At 41.6% G+C, this 17,095-nt stretch overlaps 1 protein-coding gene across 3 annotated transcripts; it reads right to left on the bottom strand.

The window, feature by feature from the left end:
- Positions 1-9,747: 9,747 nt before the first annotated feature.
- On the bottom strand, positions 9,748-13,235 carry SEC15A (exocyst complex component sec15A). Of its 3 annotated transcripts, none has more exons than XM_086807541.1 (2): positions 12,849-13,235; positions 9,748-12,406 (listed from the first exon to the last, which is right to left on the bottom strand). In XM_086807541.1, exon 2 carries the CDS (start codon positions 12,390-12,392, stop codon positions 10,020-10,022), a length of 2,373 nt encoding a protein of 790 aa, XP_086663667.1. In that variant the 5' UTR covers positions 12,393-12,406; positions 12,849-13,235; the 3' UTR covers positions 9,748-10,019. The 3 variants fall into 3 exon arrangements, with proteins under 3 accessions (XP_086663667.1, XP_086663666.1, XP_086663668.1); XM_086807540.1 differs by having other exon boundaries at positions 12,890-13,235; XM_086807542.1 differs by having other exon boundaries at positions 12,866-13,232.
- Between the last annotated feature and the right edge of the window lie 3,860 nt (positions 13,236-17,095).

Below are 17,095 nucleotides of genomic sequence, written 5' to 3'. Positions count from 1 at the left end.
TCCATACAGCCCATCCTCCATGTGTGAAGCATTATATAATTGTACAAATTTACAGATGCATGTAGACTTGGAAGAGAGAGAGAGAGAGAGAGAGAGAGAGAGAGAGAGAGAGAGAGAGAGAGAGAGAGAGAGAGAGAGCGAGAGAGAGAGAGAGAGAGAGAGAGAGAGAGAGAGAGAGAAAGAGAGAGAGAGAGAGAGAGAGAGAGAGAGAGAGAGAGAGAGAGATGCATGTAGACTCGTAGAAAGCATAGAGAAAAATCACTCCCATCCCTAGTTAGAATTTCTTATGTATTTCTATTTCTAACTAGAACCTAACAACTACATCATTATTCTTCATGGGAAACTTTGAACTCCACATAGGATAGACAATGAAGTGAGGAGGTGGACTCTACATAGGATAGACAATGGAGTGAGGAGGTGAAACAATCCAATACCTCTTTCCCAACTCTTCCAAGAATGACCTCGGAACACTCTTTAAATTGATTTTTAGTATCCAATTGGATGTAGGATTAATTTATGATGAGGATGGAAAAATAAACTTTGAATTAGCATCTCTTTCAATTTTCATAAATTACAGTACAATATTAATTTATAAGTTCTAGAGAGAGAAAATAGGATTCTACATAAATTATAAATTTACATGAACATAGAAGAGTCTACAAATTCTAGATTTATGATTACCATGGTTATGTCTAAATTTTGAATAATTTTGGGTAAGTTTTTAGAGAGAGAATCAGATATTTGACCTAGATCAAGAGAGAGAATATAATAAATTGACTAGATTAAGGGTATAAGAAGAAAATAAAGACTTAAATTAAGTTTTAAATAAGCTTAGATATTGAGGGTCCAAATCTAATAGTAGATGAGGCTATTTTTAGAGAGATGTGAGTAAATTTTATGCCAAATTGGAGAGAGAATGTCGTAAAATGACTTAGATGTACATAGGATAAATTAATATTGTATTGACTCACGGTCAAACGTGGGTGAGCTTCCAGTATGTCTAGGGGAAGGATGGGATAAGCGGCGGTGTCTATATAGGAAAGGCATCACAAGATAGGGAATCTATCCTCCATAGTGTCATGGTAGTAGGTGAATCTAGCCATAGGCTGCTGGCCATAGGCAAGGAGTGGTAGGATCATGGCCAACCCTTCACTCTTGACGAGCCTCAGAGATGACGGGCTCCCGGATACTGGTGAACCTAGGGCATACAATGGGGAAGATATGATCATGGCATACCATTGGTGGTAGATCATGGCGGGCTGATGGTGGTTACCGAGGGTTGATCAGATGAGATCACGGCAGGCTAACCACAGTTACCGAGGGACTTGAAGGAACAAAATTATTTATATTGGCATTTTATATAATAGAGATACTATGGATTTTACTATATATATGAAGTGCTACTAGGGTGTGAGGGTGAGAAATCGATCCACATCTATGTGGTCATGGTGGCTAACCCTTGGGTCGGATGGGGTTAGACATGGCCACTGGATCTCATAAATGTTCTTGATAAGGGACTTAAAGGTTTGGATAGATTAGATAACTTGAGAATATCTTAGACTGATCATAGTTTATTAAAGAGTCATGGAGATTTTGTCTCCAATCTTTATGTTGGTGATTATTCACTTGCTAAGCCTCGGGGAGCCACCAAGTGACTAGCCTTCATAGAGTTTAAAGGGGAAAACCCTAGGATTGGTGACAATCTAAAGGAATCTCCCTCTTTTCTTAGACAAAGATGTTTCCTAGTCAAGCATGTGAAGTGCTAGGATAATCTTTTCCTAAGATATCATAGGGAGAGGCCGTCGACGAGTGAGTTACTCTACCCAAATAAGAAAAAGTTTTCACTGAATTTTATAGTATATTTATTATTTAGGGAGTAGGGTCCTCACAAAGGTGGGCTTAGACCTACCAATGTGGCTCTGCCTCTAATGGGGTCGAAATGAAGTCATCACCTGTCACATCAAAGAAAATATTATGGTGACCATGATGACCCATCAATGGATAACTTTTACCCCCCACTAAGTCCTCCTTCATCACTGCATCTAGCAATGCAAAATACGGTTGGATTAGTTCCAAAGGAAGAGGCTCTAGAACTAACTCTTTTTTATGCTTCTTAATAATGGTTACGAGTTCTGCTATGGCCTGTGGCACACTTTGAGGTTCCCTTACTGAATCTATGAGAGACTCTTGACTGGGTCAAGGGGGATACACTCTCAAGGAGGGTTAGTGGTTCATAAGCTCTAATTCAACCTGCACATTCCTTACAAGCGCTTGGGCTTGTTTCATTCACTCTTTCTCTAACACAACGTTAGGGTACTGGCTTGCATAGTCAATGGGTTTCTTCTCTTTGGGAAGAGCTAGTTTAAGAGGAAGATTGCTCTCGTTTCTCCACGAGGGGGTCATTGCCCTTGAAAACTAATTTTGCATTGTGTTTTCATGTGCTCTTCAAGATTTTCTTTTGGACTTCTACTTTCAATCCTTTAGCCTTTTCAGGGGCTACAGCCGCCTTTTGGGGCTTGTGCCTCGTTGGCGACTCGCTTCGAGGTTGAAGCCTGAGCTTTCTGCTTCTTAGCTACCTTGGATGTTTCCTTGGCAACTACCCTCAACTTGGTTGGAGCCTTATGATAGCATTAAGAGGGACTGTTATGAATAAGCCCACCTTGTATACTTAATAAGTAAAGGCTGATCAAAGTGACTCATGCTCCAACCACTAGGGTGATTGTCACTCTGTTGGGACAATCAATCATTGAAAGCATGTTCAAATCCACACTTGTAACATGTGCCTCCCTATGGAATGACATTGGGATTGGAACTAGACTGAAAGTTGGCATACTTGGCGATAGCTCTATGAGGACACTGAGCAACATGGCGCAGCAATTGAAACATTGGAGAGGTGGATTGTGGGATGTTATTAAAAAATCTCTCACTCTTTGTTACACAACAAGGAGGCATAGTCAATGTCCATATGAACGGAATGCTCAAATGACTCATAGATCTCTCGTTCTAGACTCTCGAAGTCTTATCTTGGGAATGTCACCGAGTACTGTTGTACCAGTGCAATTCCAAAAGAAACTGATTGGGATCACGGTAATACCGGAGGTGGGTCTAGCATTGGTGGCAGTCTATACATACCTCTCCATATAGGGTTTTGAAAAATAGGCACTTTATGCACCGGTTGAGAATCATTTGGTATGGATGGTAGACTATTGGTTTCTTTGGAGCCAGGAGCATAGGTTGTGGTGCCGGGTTTTCCTCGTACCAACAATGAGTTGTATCATTGTATTATGGTTCTTCCCATGGTGCTGGCAAATTAGAATAATAATTTAGGACTTAGCAAAGCGGACACTCCATGCTTATAAGTTTTTAGCGGCAATAGATTGCACACCAAACCATCTCTCCATGGAAATAAGTGTGGGTGTCCCGCTTGAGAAACTGGCTGGGGATGGCCCTTCCAAGGCTACTGGCCTAAACAGTTAAAAAAATTTGTTGCCAGGTCGTCCATGCTCATGTCCTTAACTAGGACTCTAGCTAGTCACCCTTGGCCTGTCGATGAGGCTTTGGACGATGCATCCCCTATCTCTTGGTTCGGGTGGACGACTTCTACATCCTTATCATCCAAATTGTGTACTAGGTCTATTGCCTCTTGGCAACACTCATCAAAGATGTAGTGTCTAGACCTATAAAGATGGTCATGAAGCCTCTTCCTCTTGAGATTAATCATAAATCAATCAATTAGCAAAATAAGTCATGTAGTCTCTCGTAAGCTGCGATACTTGGTTCTAGCAATACAATCTTGCATTGTTTGTAGAGACCTAAACCATTGGCCTGCTTTGCCTTCAAGGCAAAGTCCAAATGAACAGATCTTGGTAGGATCATCAATCCTTCCCATGGCCTTGCAAATTTGATCGATCTTCTCTAGATACCGTGAATGGGATCTCTAGCTCCATCAAATTTGGTCATCATCCTTGAGATATGGATTGGCTTTGTTTTTCCCAACTATGAGCCTCTAGCTATGTTTGTGGCAAAACCCTTCCTATTTCAAACACCATTCTAAGCATGCCTTCTGCATATTTACGTGGCAGTGGAACATAAAGGAGTGGTTGCATAAAACCCTCTGTTTCAGGGTTTGAGATTTTTTACCCCATGGGGTTGGCATGTGGTTTTCCAATGGCACTTATCCTATACCGGCCTGGCTTTGAGGTTGCAGACTTGCTTCTTCGAATGTGGACACATTATGTGAATGCCCTTTGGTTTAAGATAGTCTCAAAAATTAGCTATTTACCCTTCCCCACGTCCATGTTCCTCATTCGAATAAAGAACTAGAACTTGATTAACTGGGGTGACAACACTTCCATAATGAGCTCCTGTGGAAAGTGGGACTACAACTTGCACTGTGTGCTTGTTGTTGCTATGTGTTTTGAGAAACACTTATTCCTAATGATACATCAACGGAGACATGTCTCGATTTCCAGTGTAACTCTTGTTATTGAGCTGCTTTGTGGTCATGGTTAATCCTAGTTCAAGATCGACACCAAATGTTTGAAACATTGTAGCGTCTCGACATGTTTCCTAAGGGAGTGAACCTTGAGGTTCTTGGTTCTATTCCTTCTCCTCTTTGCCAAAGATAGGGTGGTTTAGTGCCGTTTTATGAATTTTATGTCATTTTTTACAAAGCTATTTGGTGAATTTGGGACTTGGAAAACCATGGCGTCTTGACATGGTTTGACCACTTCCTGAAGGAGTGAAGGCTTAGTGCCCTTTTTATGAAGTTTATGTCATTATTTACAAAGCCATTTAGTGAATCTGGGACTTGGATAACCGTGGCGTCCCGACACAGCTTGACCACTTCCTGAGGGAGTGAATCTTGAGGTTCTTGGTTCTACTCTCCTATTCCTTCTCTTTGCCCAAAGATAGGGTGGTTTAGTGCCCTTTTTATGAAGTTTATGTCATTGCAAAGCCATTTAGTGAATCTGTGACTTGGAGAACCATGATGTTTACAAGTGTTCTAATGTTCCTCCCCCTCACATTTGTGATTAGTTGACTCATTTCATCCCAAAGCTCCTCGCTAGAGGTGGATCCGAAGGAGTTTTGCCTTCTTAACAGGGAAGCACTTTGTTGAGTGCTGGTCGTTCGAATGCTGGTGGGTTTAAGGAAGTGTGGTTTAATGCACTATTGTCAATTGTCGTTTTCAATAATTGAACCAGCTCAGATTTGCATCAAGGGTTTCACTCTAGTGCTTCCTAAAGCATGTTCAAAATTGATTTCAGACACGATGGTTCTGCTCAAAAAAAAAATCATAACACAAAAAATATGTTTTTTTCTTGATTTTTGAGTTTTTTTACATTTAAATCTTTTTTTATGGACTCACATCTTTAGGTTCACACCTCTAGACTTATGTTTCCAAACTCACGTCCACAAGCTCACATGTAGAAGTTCACGTCTCTAAGTTCATGTCTCCAAGCTGACGTCTGTAGGCTTGCGTACTTCATTTTTATGAAATATGTCTACTTGGGACACAAACTTTTATGTCATAGGCCTATGATAGGGTTGGTGTACAATTGTTGGACAATAATTATACTTTAATGTCCTAATAATTACAAAGTATAATATTTTCCTCGAAAATTGTATAGCTAGTACAGATTGTATGACAAGAAAATCCCAAAAGGACATGAGTAGGTGTATCCTTACAAGTCTTTAAGGTAGTACTGATTGGTTGATACAATATTAGGCATACCTACCTCTAAACTCACATCTGGTTAGCTCATGTATGTTGACTCACATCTCCAAACTCACAACCCACATGTCCAGACTCACGGCTCATGTGTCTAGGCTCGTGGAGCTCATGTGTCTAGGCTTATGGATCACTTCTCGAGCCTCACGTGTGTTGACTCGCGTATTTGACTCAACCCTTTTTTTCAAGACTGTGGGCTTACGTCTTCCAACCCGAGAGGTTGTTTGGTCTAGCTTTTGGAGTTTTTTTGGGGGCTTTTTGGACTTGATGGGATACAAGTAATTAAGTGTTTTTTGATAGTTTTTTGTTGGTTTTACATGCTTATAAGCTACCAATTCAAACAATGCATTGAAAAGTATGAAATACATGAACCAAAATTAACTATCCCACTTTAATCCACACCTGATGAAGCTTAATGCTCATGTTTTCTGAGTGAATTCCACTCCGGATCACAATTGCTAAGCTAGTCCTTGGCTTAATATGCAATGAAATCTAAGCCTTGTGGCTCCAAATCATGTAAATCACCAAGAAACCAACGTTTTCCCCTTCCAAGATATGAAACTAGAATGTCCTAATGCAAATAAGGTTCAAATCAAAATCAAAAGCAACAAAACTAACACATCGGAGTGTGACCTCCTAATCAACACATTGGGCAATATTGGGTGATTCGAATAAAAGGATGAACAGAGCTAAGATCTAGGCTAATGCCCAACGATGTCAAATATGTTCAAGTTAAGAGCTTACCTTAGCATTGCCGAAGCATGTATCATCAGGCCTTGCCGTAGAGCCACAAATTGCAACTTCCCTATGTGGATGCACTAGCTCGTCCGTCGTGTCCTCACTCCATTGTCACTACGGAATGATCCTTTGCCAATGGGATGAAGGTAGAGCTCTCTATGCCCCATGTTAACCTACGGAGTGGTTAACACATTTGCCATCTATGCGTGCCTTGCTTGGGCACTTCTGGGTGAATAACTAAATCGGCTTCAAATCAGCCCCAAACCTAGTTGTCCATACACAACCCACAAAAGCTGTCGGCGAGACGACTGCTTGCTTGTAGGTGTGTCACAATGAAACTTAAGAAGGTACTACCCTCAAGTAGCAAAGAGGAGCTTCTCCCCCACAGGCTGCATGCATCACTACTTGCAACTTGCAATGTCTAAGAGTGTGCTTGTATCACCAATAGAACACTACATGAAAAAACCTTTCATTTGAATGTCACAAGTAGGAACAAGACCTTTCATTTGAATGTCAAGAGGTAGGGAGCTTCCATGACATGATTTCTTGCTTAGATTGTATTTGTGTTGAAAAACTCCACGTTGAGTTTTGGCTTTAGGACTCCAAGCCAATTTAAACACTGTGAATGAGCAATTGAGAGATGCTTTGCAAGATAAGAAATCTCTATGTATACATTGAGCAATTGAGAGATGCTTTGCAAGATAAGAAATCTCTATGCAAGATAAGAAATCTCTATGTATACATTGAGTAGTTCTTCATCTTGGGTCTAGCATCATCCTAGGGCATGAATCTATTTCTATACATGGACATTAAGCTATCACACCATCTGAAATTGGTAAGTTTTTCACTTTTGGCGTGAGATCTATTAAGCTATCACACCATCTGAAATTGGTAAGTTTTTCACTTTTGGCAGATGGGTATGGATAACTTAATATTAATCGCTTTCTGCTTTATTCTATGCGGCCTGATTTTACAAGTTAGAAAGAGCCAATCCTTCCAAGTTCCATGCACACGGGAAGAATGGGCGCGCCAATTCAGAGCCAAGCTTCCATTCATCGAGTGTAAGCAGTCTAGAACCCTACGATCTTGGTGATAGCTTCATTGAAACTTATGATTGCAATGATTGTGGCACAGAGAGAGGAATCAATGATTTGAGGCACACAGAGAGGGATCAATGATTTGAGGCACACAGAGAGGGATCAATGGTGCCTACAAGAGAATCTGGCCACATGGTAACAAGCGGAACCCTTCATTTCTCGAAAATTTTCTACCGACTCTGCTGCTGAGAGGCAGTTTGAAGAGAAAATGAAGCTTGAAAGACCTATCCTATGCCAAGAGAACAAGGATGAAGAGGTGGTCAGCCACAAGAAACTAAAGTTCTGGGAGTTCAATAAACACCAGGAAACCATGGCTTGTAAACATCAAATTAGAGGTAGCATTTAAAGGTGGAGCCTTCCAAATTATGTCATGTTACTATGTACTTTGAGGAGTCTGGGATGGTATGCAATAAAAGAATATCCATTTGGAGGGGTCAGCCCCGCATTTCTTCCCCAAGGCTCTCTCTCCACACAAAGAGCGCAAACACATGCATTGTGACACATCTCTGTCGGTCTTTGGTTGTGGACTCGGAGTTGTGCAACAAGCATCTGCTCACAGCAAGAGAGAAAAAAGGACAGTTAACCTCTTGCTCAAAAACCAACCCCCGTGTGCAACTGACAGGCACCTTGTGTCTCCACAAAGCAATGTACCAAACTCTGGAATAAACTAATACTTTAACAAAGGGGTACCAGCCTACATTTCAGTCCCCATTGCCCGAGAATGTGTAACAGCACATGCACACACTGTAGCTAACCTTTGCACATCATCATTGCATCGTTTCGTTTTCTAAATAAGTGGCCAAATCTCCTACAGCTAAAACCCCATACACGCATCTAAAGTGGCACCGCAATCTCAGGCTGGGGGAGTGATCCATCAGAAAAGACAGGACAGCGTGGTGGTGGTGGTGGTTTGGGCCGGCCTGCGTGGAAGCAGAAGGGGCGGGGAGGGGGCCGCCGGCGGGGGGGGGGGGGGGGGGGGGGTGGTGTGGTGTGGTGTAGTAATTGCTACATAGGTTTTCACTGGGCCACATGAAGGCGAAGTGCCATTCTGGAATACAGAGCCCGAGAGGAGGCTGTAGGAAGCCAAGGAGAGCCAAGAGGGAAAGGCAGGGCGCAGGAGGACAGTGGGTGAGAAGCCTGCGTGGGTGGCATGATCCCCTCAGCCCCGGGAACCTCAAGCAGTGGCTCTGGCTCCCCTGCCTGAGTAAACAACTGGATGGGACTCTCTGGGTGTGGGTCTACTCCAGGCTAGGAAGACACCTATGGCAGCTTGGTGCTTCTAACAACCAGTCCCCAAGCCAGACTTGAGATAGGCACTGTAATGTAATCACCTGCGGCACATTTGAACCCGTTTCACTTAAGACCTGCAGTGCACACTCTGTCACTGTCCATACGCTATCAGAGCCCATTTCATACAAATAAGGCCTGGACAGAGGAAAGCATGCAAATGACGTTACTCAAGCAAAGTGTTCTCTCCAGGCAATGAAGCGTATGCTTCTACCAACAAGAGGGCCCTCTGCCATGAGGACCCTGTAAAATAGCATGTATGTTTGCCTTTCTTCTAACATATGCATGCAGGATAGCCTTGAACTGCAATGCTCAAGGGATACAAACTAACCACCTCCGCAGGCATGGACAACCCAGTCAATGCCCAAGTAATGTGCAGGTCCTAAACAAAGATGATTTCAACATCCATGTACAAAGTTGCAGGCCCATACACAGAGAGACTTGCACTTCTTACATCATTTGTTCAATAAATTATATAAATCAAAACCACCCAGAATATATCAAGCTAATATGAAGGTAGCTATTTATGGACCCACAATTCAAATGATTTGAATAGACACACTTGAACTCAACAACTCATGTGGACACCTAGGCGTGACCATGCAATACATTATGTATTCTCTTTCTCAATTGTTTTAGCTTTGACCCTGCAGCTCTAGTTGACCATGCAGCTCTAGTTGACAATACATTATGTATTCTCTTTCTCAATACATTATGTATTCTCTTTCTCAATCGTTTTAGCTTTGACCCTGCAGCTCTAGTTGACCATGCGCCTTAACCTGGCTTCGTTCAATATTATGTATCAAAAGACCTTAAAACAAAACCCGCAAGGATAAATCTTGGTATGACAATTCCAAACAAAAATTACTCAAGTTCCAGATAAATTCCAGCTCCTTTGCTCTAAAATAATATGGTAATTCAAAACCTTTGAAAAACAGATAGATAGCCAAAAATGTCAGGTTTTACAACATAAATAGCACCATCCTTGAAAAGGACAAGGAAACCACCACCCTGCCCACTAGAGAATAGTTGCATGCTTTAAAACAGCCACATGACCTTATGAAGTTCAAACTTGAGCAGCTGATTCTACAAAAAAAGAGAGATTCAACATCTCAAAAAGAAAGCCATACTTCAGAGACCACCAAAGGAAAAGGTGCAAATGCTGTCTAAAGACTATCCCTCAGTCTTCTTACGAGTAAATCCATGGATTTCTTCTTGCCAGCATTCTTTGGGTTCCTAGCAAAGAGTTTGTCAGGCAAATCTCTATACTTCTCCACTATGACAAGAACTTTTCCAGAATCAAGAGCGCTGTAGCTTTTTTGCCTGATCACAGCATTCATGAAATGCTCCGGTTGGTTACTCAACAGGAGACTGACAAGCTGGCGAGCCTCTGCAAGACACTCTCTGAGGTTGGTAGCACCCTGAAGCTCATTCAGACCTGTGCTCTGAAACCTCTCATCAGCAAATGACTCGAGAACCTTTAAATCAGCATCTATCCCCATAATTGCATTGAGGTTATAACGCCGCACATCGTCACTCATGAACGTTGCCACTATTGCATCAGAAATATGAGTTAACACCCCACTGACGACGGTATCTAAGGCATCCAGAGGAAGAATTTGCTGAGCCAAAGACACTATTGTTTCCAAGTATATAATGACCTCGTTGAGATATTCATTGCCATTAAGGGGTGGATCATCAGGAGTCCAATTGATGTTGTCAGTCAATTGCATGAATTCATCCACCTTGGATTTAACAAGAACTAGCATTTGCTCATGTGCAGCACCTTGTGATGTCAGAAGCACTGATTTAGCAGCTAGTGATGCTTGAGGCCTATCCACTAGCCGCACTGGAATACCACAGAGCTGTGCTGCATATCGAGCAAAAAAATCACAGGAGCGCTCAAGCACAGTCATGTTAGCAGCTATTTGCATGGCATGTGAAACAGCCAATGTAGTGTTCCTAATCAATTTCAAGAGTGCCTCATTCAATACATTGATAAGAAGTTTGTCAAGGTATTTTTTCACGATGTCATAAAAATCCATGTGACTACCATAGGCAAGAAAGCTCACAGAGTCTTCAATGAAAGACTTGACAATCCTGCAGCAATCAGGGACTGTGGCAGAGAAAGGTGCAACATAGGGGAATGCTGGCATGATGTCTGTAGTTTGAAGATGAAAGGCCAGCACATTCGACTTGTATTCATACTCCTTTTTGATGACCATTTTCTCGTACTTATCATTTGCAAGGGAGTCATTGATTTGTCGTCTGCAATCACTGAGAAGAAGCTCATGATACTTGTCCCTGTTTTTATCCAGCACATCAAGAAGTGGACCAACCTGGTATCCATATCTTCTCAAGGTAGCACACAGAAGGCTCACATAATCCTTCACAATCAATAAATGATTGGCTGTCTGCATTCGAGAAAACTGATCTTCCACAACAGATATCATCTTAGCCACAGCTGTTTCCCACAAATTCTCCACTTGGACACTCGACATCAGACCACCTGCAGTTCTCAAAACCCTATCTTCTACTATGAAAAACCCCGCAATCTGCGCAAAATATATCTGATGCAGCTCCAGAAAAGACTGCATTGATGAGATTTGCAGGTCCGAGTTCAGCTGTAGCTGACGATTCTTGAAGTAATACTCCTGAAACTGCTCCTGAAGCCCCAGACATGTGTGGATGTGGTGAGCCCTGTAGACAGGTGTAAGATCAAACTTCAAAAGAGAGTCATCCTCATCAAGATCCTCTGTCTCGAGGATATAGAGACAGTCTTTTCCACCAGATCTGCTCAGTTCCTCTGCCTCTTTTTGTCGAATGCGCATCTCCATTTCCCTCTTCCTAGCTGAAGAGGCCTGTCCAATGGATTGTTGACCTATATCCCTAGAAATACTTCTTATCTGAACCAGCCACTCATTGAACTCATTGCTAACACTTTTTTCTAGGTAACCTCTGCTTACAGGAATCTGCCTCTCAAGCATGTGCCGGAGAGCTCTCGAAGGAATCTTGGGCATGTAATCTCTCTCAATTATGTCCAGTAGCTTTAAAGCTGGGTAGTACATGTTGTTAGTGATGTGTTCGTTGGCTCTAACACACAAATCCATCACATCAGTGCAAAGCTTTAGAGAGTCTATTGCTTCTGTCAAGTTCTTTTTTGTGGCATGAGATTCAATAAGCTCATCGAGCTTGGCTAGCAAGGCATTTCCAACAATCTGCATCTGAGAGTTTTCAGAGGCAAGGCCATTCTTGAGCTCATCAGCATCAACCAAAACACCACGGAGCTCATCAACAGCATGGATAAATTCCTCATAATGAACTTTACAAAGCTCCTCAATTTCAGACTCCTTCATCTTCACAAAATTGCGAAGCTGGTGCAGAAGCGCCTCTGGCTTCCCCATGTCAAAAGCTGCCCTTATGATGGGACCTAGGTCCTCACCATTGCTGATGCTAGACGAGAGGGTCAATTCATCCACCACGCCATGGCTTCTTTCTCCATTTTCAGTGGAGGCTCTTCTCTTTGGTTTTGCCAACATTGTCTCCTAATTCACTGAGCAAAGCCAGAAACAGAATTTCTTCTCAAACTCAAATGAACTTGACAAATTCACCAATACATGTAATGGTTATCCTTTTACCATGAGAAAGCCTAAAATAAACAAAATATCAAGATGCAGGTCACAACTTTCAATCTAAAGATATCCTGGGTGATATCCTGGGTTAACCCTAGTTTGTAGAGAACTCGAGGTGCAAATCACAAATCTCCAATAAACATGACAGGTCACGAATCCTCCGATGCACATAAAAGAGAGAAACAACTTGAAGACGGAATTCAAGATTTGTCCAATGGCCATGACAAAAACCCTGGTTTAGGCAGAAATCTAGACGGAATGACCTCGATGATCATGACAGAGGAATTGATGTTCGTAAACCACGACTCAAATTGAAAATGTACAGAAACCTACAGAAACCCTAGCTGAAAAAAAAACCCTAACCTTAGCTCAATAGAAACCTTAAAATTGCTGCTGATTATCACCAGGGAAAGGTAGAAGAAGATCAGCTCTTCCTCCGAGCCCTGCGATCGGGTCTTTTCTTCTCCGCGATTCGGCTAATGCTTCGGATCAAAAGCAGGAGCCGATCTGTTGTCAAGCCTCTGCTAAAGCGTGCTGTTGATGAGTCAGCGAGATGATAAGAGAGAGAGAGAGAGAGAAAGCTGCCAAGGAGATCAGAAATGGCCTGCTTCGGCCTGCCCTCATCTTCGCTTACACGCCATAGCTGGACGCGGGAGACGACACCGTACGTATACCGATTCCACTTCTGTTACAAATACGTGGTGCTGTACATACGTACACCAGCCGGCATATATATATATATATATTTACATCGTTATTGACCCCTTAATGTGCATATAGTTTTTGTCTAGGAGGATAAAAGGTGGGACCCAATCTGCAGATTACTAAATAGTGAAATGTAGGAAGTTCTCTGAGCTTTGCTGCTGTGTGTTGGCTTTAAATATTGAGTTTATGTTTTTTTAAAAAGAGAAGGGATGTATTAGTAGTTGAAAAGGACTTGTTGTAAAGGGCACCTTTTGTTAATATAAATATATATTATTGTTCCCAAAAACCTTACCACACATGATTATAAGTGATGATAAGTTTTTAATATAACTATTTTATGTTCCCAAAAAAAAACCTTAAATATTTTCAGAAACTTAAATGTAAACTTAGCATTTTAAAAATATGTCAAACGCCATATTTATACTGGACACAGAACACCTTCGTAGGCCCAGTAAATTGTTGTGTAGGCATCTATTTATTTTACACCAGAGGAAAGACGTTAGTAGGGTAGTCACCCTGCCCAAACTAAGTAAGAAATTGTTATCTCACTAGAGTTCTTCCCTTGCTTAAACTAATCATATAGAGTTCTTTCCCTCAATGGAGCTCCTGTGCAAAGAAACAGAAATGAGGTTTGTGCAAATATCATACCTTCAACTGCATGCATCTTCACGTACCCGAGTGTGTCCACTTTTCAAGCTGCAAAAACATGTGATGTTGCTAATGGTTAACCTAGTTTACCAAATTAATGAAGATTTAAAGAACCTCATTAGAACCCTACGTGTTGCTAAGCATTTGGAGTATCTATATGAGTGATTAAGTGAAGATTTAAGCTCATTTTTTAATGGGAGGGGATAAATTTTGAGAAGAAATTAGAGGTCAAGAATAAAAGGTACTCAATTGCACCATCTTTGGGAGCTTGCATTACATGTAGTGGTATTGTAAGTGTTGATTTGGGAGTGTGTCCTACCTCAACCAACCCCCTCCAAGTGTAAAGAATCACCCATTCAATGGTCATTTTGATTTGGGAGTGTGTGCTACCTCAACCAACCCTCTAAGTGTGAAGAAACACCCTATTCAAAAGATCATGCTTGAGGCATTTTGATACAAAGAAGAAGGTTTGGGTGGAGAATAGTAGTAATGGCGAGAATGTTTTTTCCCAAACAAGATGAATCTTCCCAATCTAGAAAATGTGAAGAAAGTGCTTGAGTGCCTAGCTTACCTAATGTCAAATATTTAGCTATAATTCAATCTTCTTTTTGAGACACTCCTCATCCCATAGATGCTAAAATAAACGACATTAGCTATAATTCAATCTTCTTTTTGAGACACTCCTCATCCCATAGATGCTAAAATAAACGACATTAACTTCTTTTTGAGGCACTCCTCATCCCATATATGCTAAAATAAATGACATTAGCTTGTCTACCTCAACTATGACATTTCTAGGAAAGAAATTATCTACCTTCAAAAATCCCAACTAGAAAGGAGTTTTATATATGAGATTCAAAATCTCTAGGTGACCTATGCGGCTATGATTTTGGGCCTTGGAGTTGGTATCAAGGATCCCTTCTTCGACCTCTTTTGGAACAGTTGGGAAGAGACAATGTAAAACCTCAGCTTATGATCTTTCTTTGGAGCACTTAAGTGCTATGTTTGGTGGTGTTGTTGAAATTACAGTAATGTGATGAGCTATGGTGGATCAAATACTAGAATCAATATCATTAACAAAGTGATTAGTAAATAATTAAGACGTGAGTAATTAACAACCAAATAGCTTAATGTAGGCATGGATAATCAAAAACCAGCAAATTCTCATTAGGCCAATGCCTCAATTTATAGAGTTTACATCCAAGCATCTAATCCCACTGATTTCTCCTTGATTCACTCCACCTCTCCCAGAATATCTCCACCTCTTTTGCTTGATTCTCTCCACCTCTCCCAAAATATCTCCACACTTCCCAGAATATCTCCACACTTCCTAAATCTTCTCATCCTACCCTTTATTCTCTCCCAGTAGATTCTTCTCATCTTTTCACAGGTTCTTTCACATTTACACATTCTCTTTTACAACCTCTAAAGAAGGGCTTGTTCCCGCACACACCCTATTCACTTGTATATTTCAACACCTCCCCTCAAGTGAATACTCCTAGCACCCCTCAAGTGAATACTCCTAGCACACCTGGACCCTATACCAAGTTTCCCTCTTACTTGATAGTCCATGAGTAGTGCCTAGCACACCTCCCCTCAAGTTAACTTAGCACACCTGGACCCTATACCAAGTTTCTCTCTTACTTGATAGCCCGCGACCAGTGCCTCAAGTCCCTAAACTCATAGTCCTTGACACACTCTCTCTCTATGTGTCCAAGGCTTACTACAAGTGCCCGCGACCTTGACTAAAGTGCTCACACATACATCTACCACGTGGCCTACATCATCGATGGCTCAGAGGTGGTTTTACTTTGTTGGGGCAGGTTACATTGGGTTGTGGGGTCTCTCTCTCTCTCTCTCTCTCTCTCTCTCTCTCTCTCTCTCTCTCTGTCTCTCTCTCTCTGTCTCTCTCAGAGATTTTCACATGGCTCCTCACTCTTTGGAGCCTCACATCTTCTCTTGTCTTCGGTCTTCTTCTCGTGGCAGCTTCTCTTCATGCGTCCATGTCTTCCTCTTCTTTCAGTCTTCTTGTGGCAGCTTCTCTTCTCGTGTCCATGTCTTCCTTCAATGCTTCCTTTAGATCTTTTTGGTGTGGATCTTCCTCTTGGAAAGAGATCTTCTTCTTCTTTCATGGCTGGGGCCATGAAAGAAGAAGAAGATCATCGATGGCTCAGAGGTGGTTTTACTTTGTTGGGGCAGGTTACATTGGGTTGTGGGGTCTCTCTCTCTCTCTCTCTCTCTCTCTCTCTCTGTCTCTCTCAGAGATTTTCACATGGCTCCTCACTCTTTGGAGCCTCACATCTTCTCTTGTCTTCGGTCTTCTTCTCGTGGCAGCTTCTCTTCACGCGTCCATGTCTTCCTCTTCTTTCAATCTTCTTGTGGCAGCTTCTCTTCTCGTGTCCATGTCTTCCTTCAATGCTTCCTTTAGATCTTCTTGGTGTGGATCTTCCTCTTGGAAAGAGATCTTCTTCTTCTTTCATGGCTGGGGCCATGAGCTTGTCCGTCAGGTCTTTTTGCTCCATGTGAGCAACATGTTTCAATGTTTTGTTGATAGTTCTTTTGGGCTTTTGATGTTTATCTTGTGTCATTATGCAATGCAAACCCAAATCTATGCGGGAGGTCTTACCTCTTGCCTTATTCTGGACAAGGACTGTGTCTGATCCCATTTTTACACTGATGTAATGTGCCCAATACATATTGCATATAGCATTCATTCTTATGCACATTTCCAAATGCAACTCTAGCTGTGAATAATCTTGAATTTGAGTGAGATTTACAGGCATTAACCAAGGGTTAAATGCAAAATGATGATTACCACAATTTTATCAGCATAATTTTACCAGAAATTACATTAAATCAAGGGTAACCAATTTGTACAGAATGGTTGGAGTATCAAACCAACTCCGAATTGCAATCTGAAGTTATAGGGATCTGTATCAGATACCTAATGGTTAATTTGAATCCTCAATTGCACCAAAATACAGTGATTAGCATTGATTAATCACTGATTAGTAAATTAATCCTCTGTTTTGTGTGCAAAAAACAGAGTATGCGGGGAGCCCAGATCTGGGGCCTTAGACTTCAAATGAGCTCAAATGCTTTCAAGGCCATCAATAGCAATAAATTTAGTAGAGGATTAAACCAAGAAACACAAGATTTGACGTACCAAATATTGAATGCTTAATCTCAGTTTTACCAAAGTCACCTGCAGATTTGATAAAGAGCTTGGATCTCACTGTAGACTTGATCAAATTGAA

Source organism: Cibotium barometz, chromosome 13 (assembly GCF_041138505.1).
Source record: "Cibotium barometz isolate CiBa-2024 chromosome 13, ASM4113850v1, whole genome shotgun sequence".
NCBI classification, from domain to species: Eukaryota; Viridiplantae; Streptophyta; class Polypodiopsida; order Cyatheales; family Cibotiaceae; genus Cibotium; species Cibotium barometz.
This window is presented reverse-complemented; position numbering and strand designations above follow the sequence as displayed.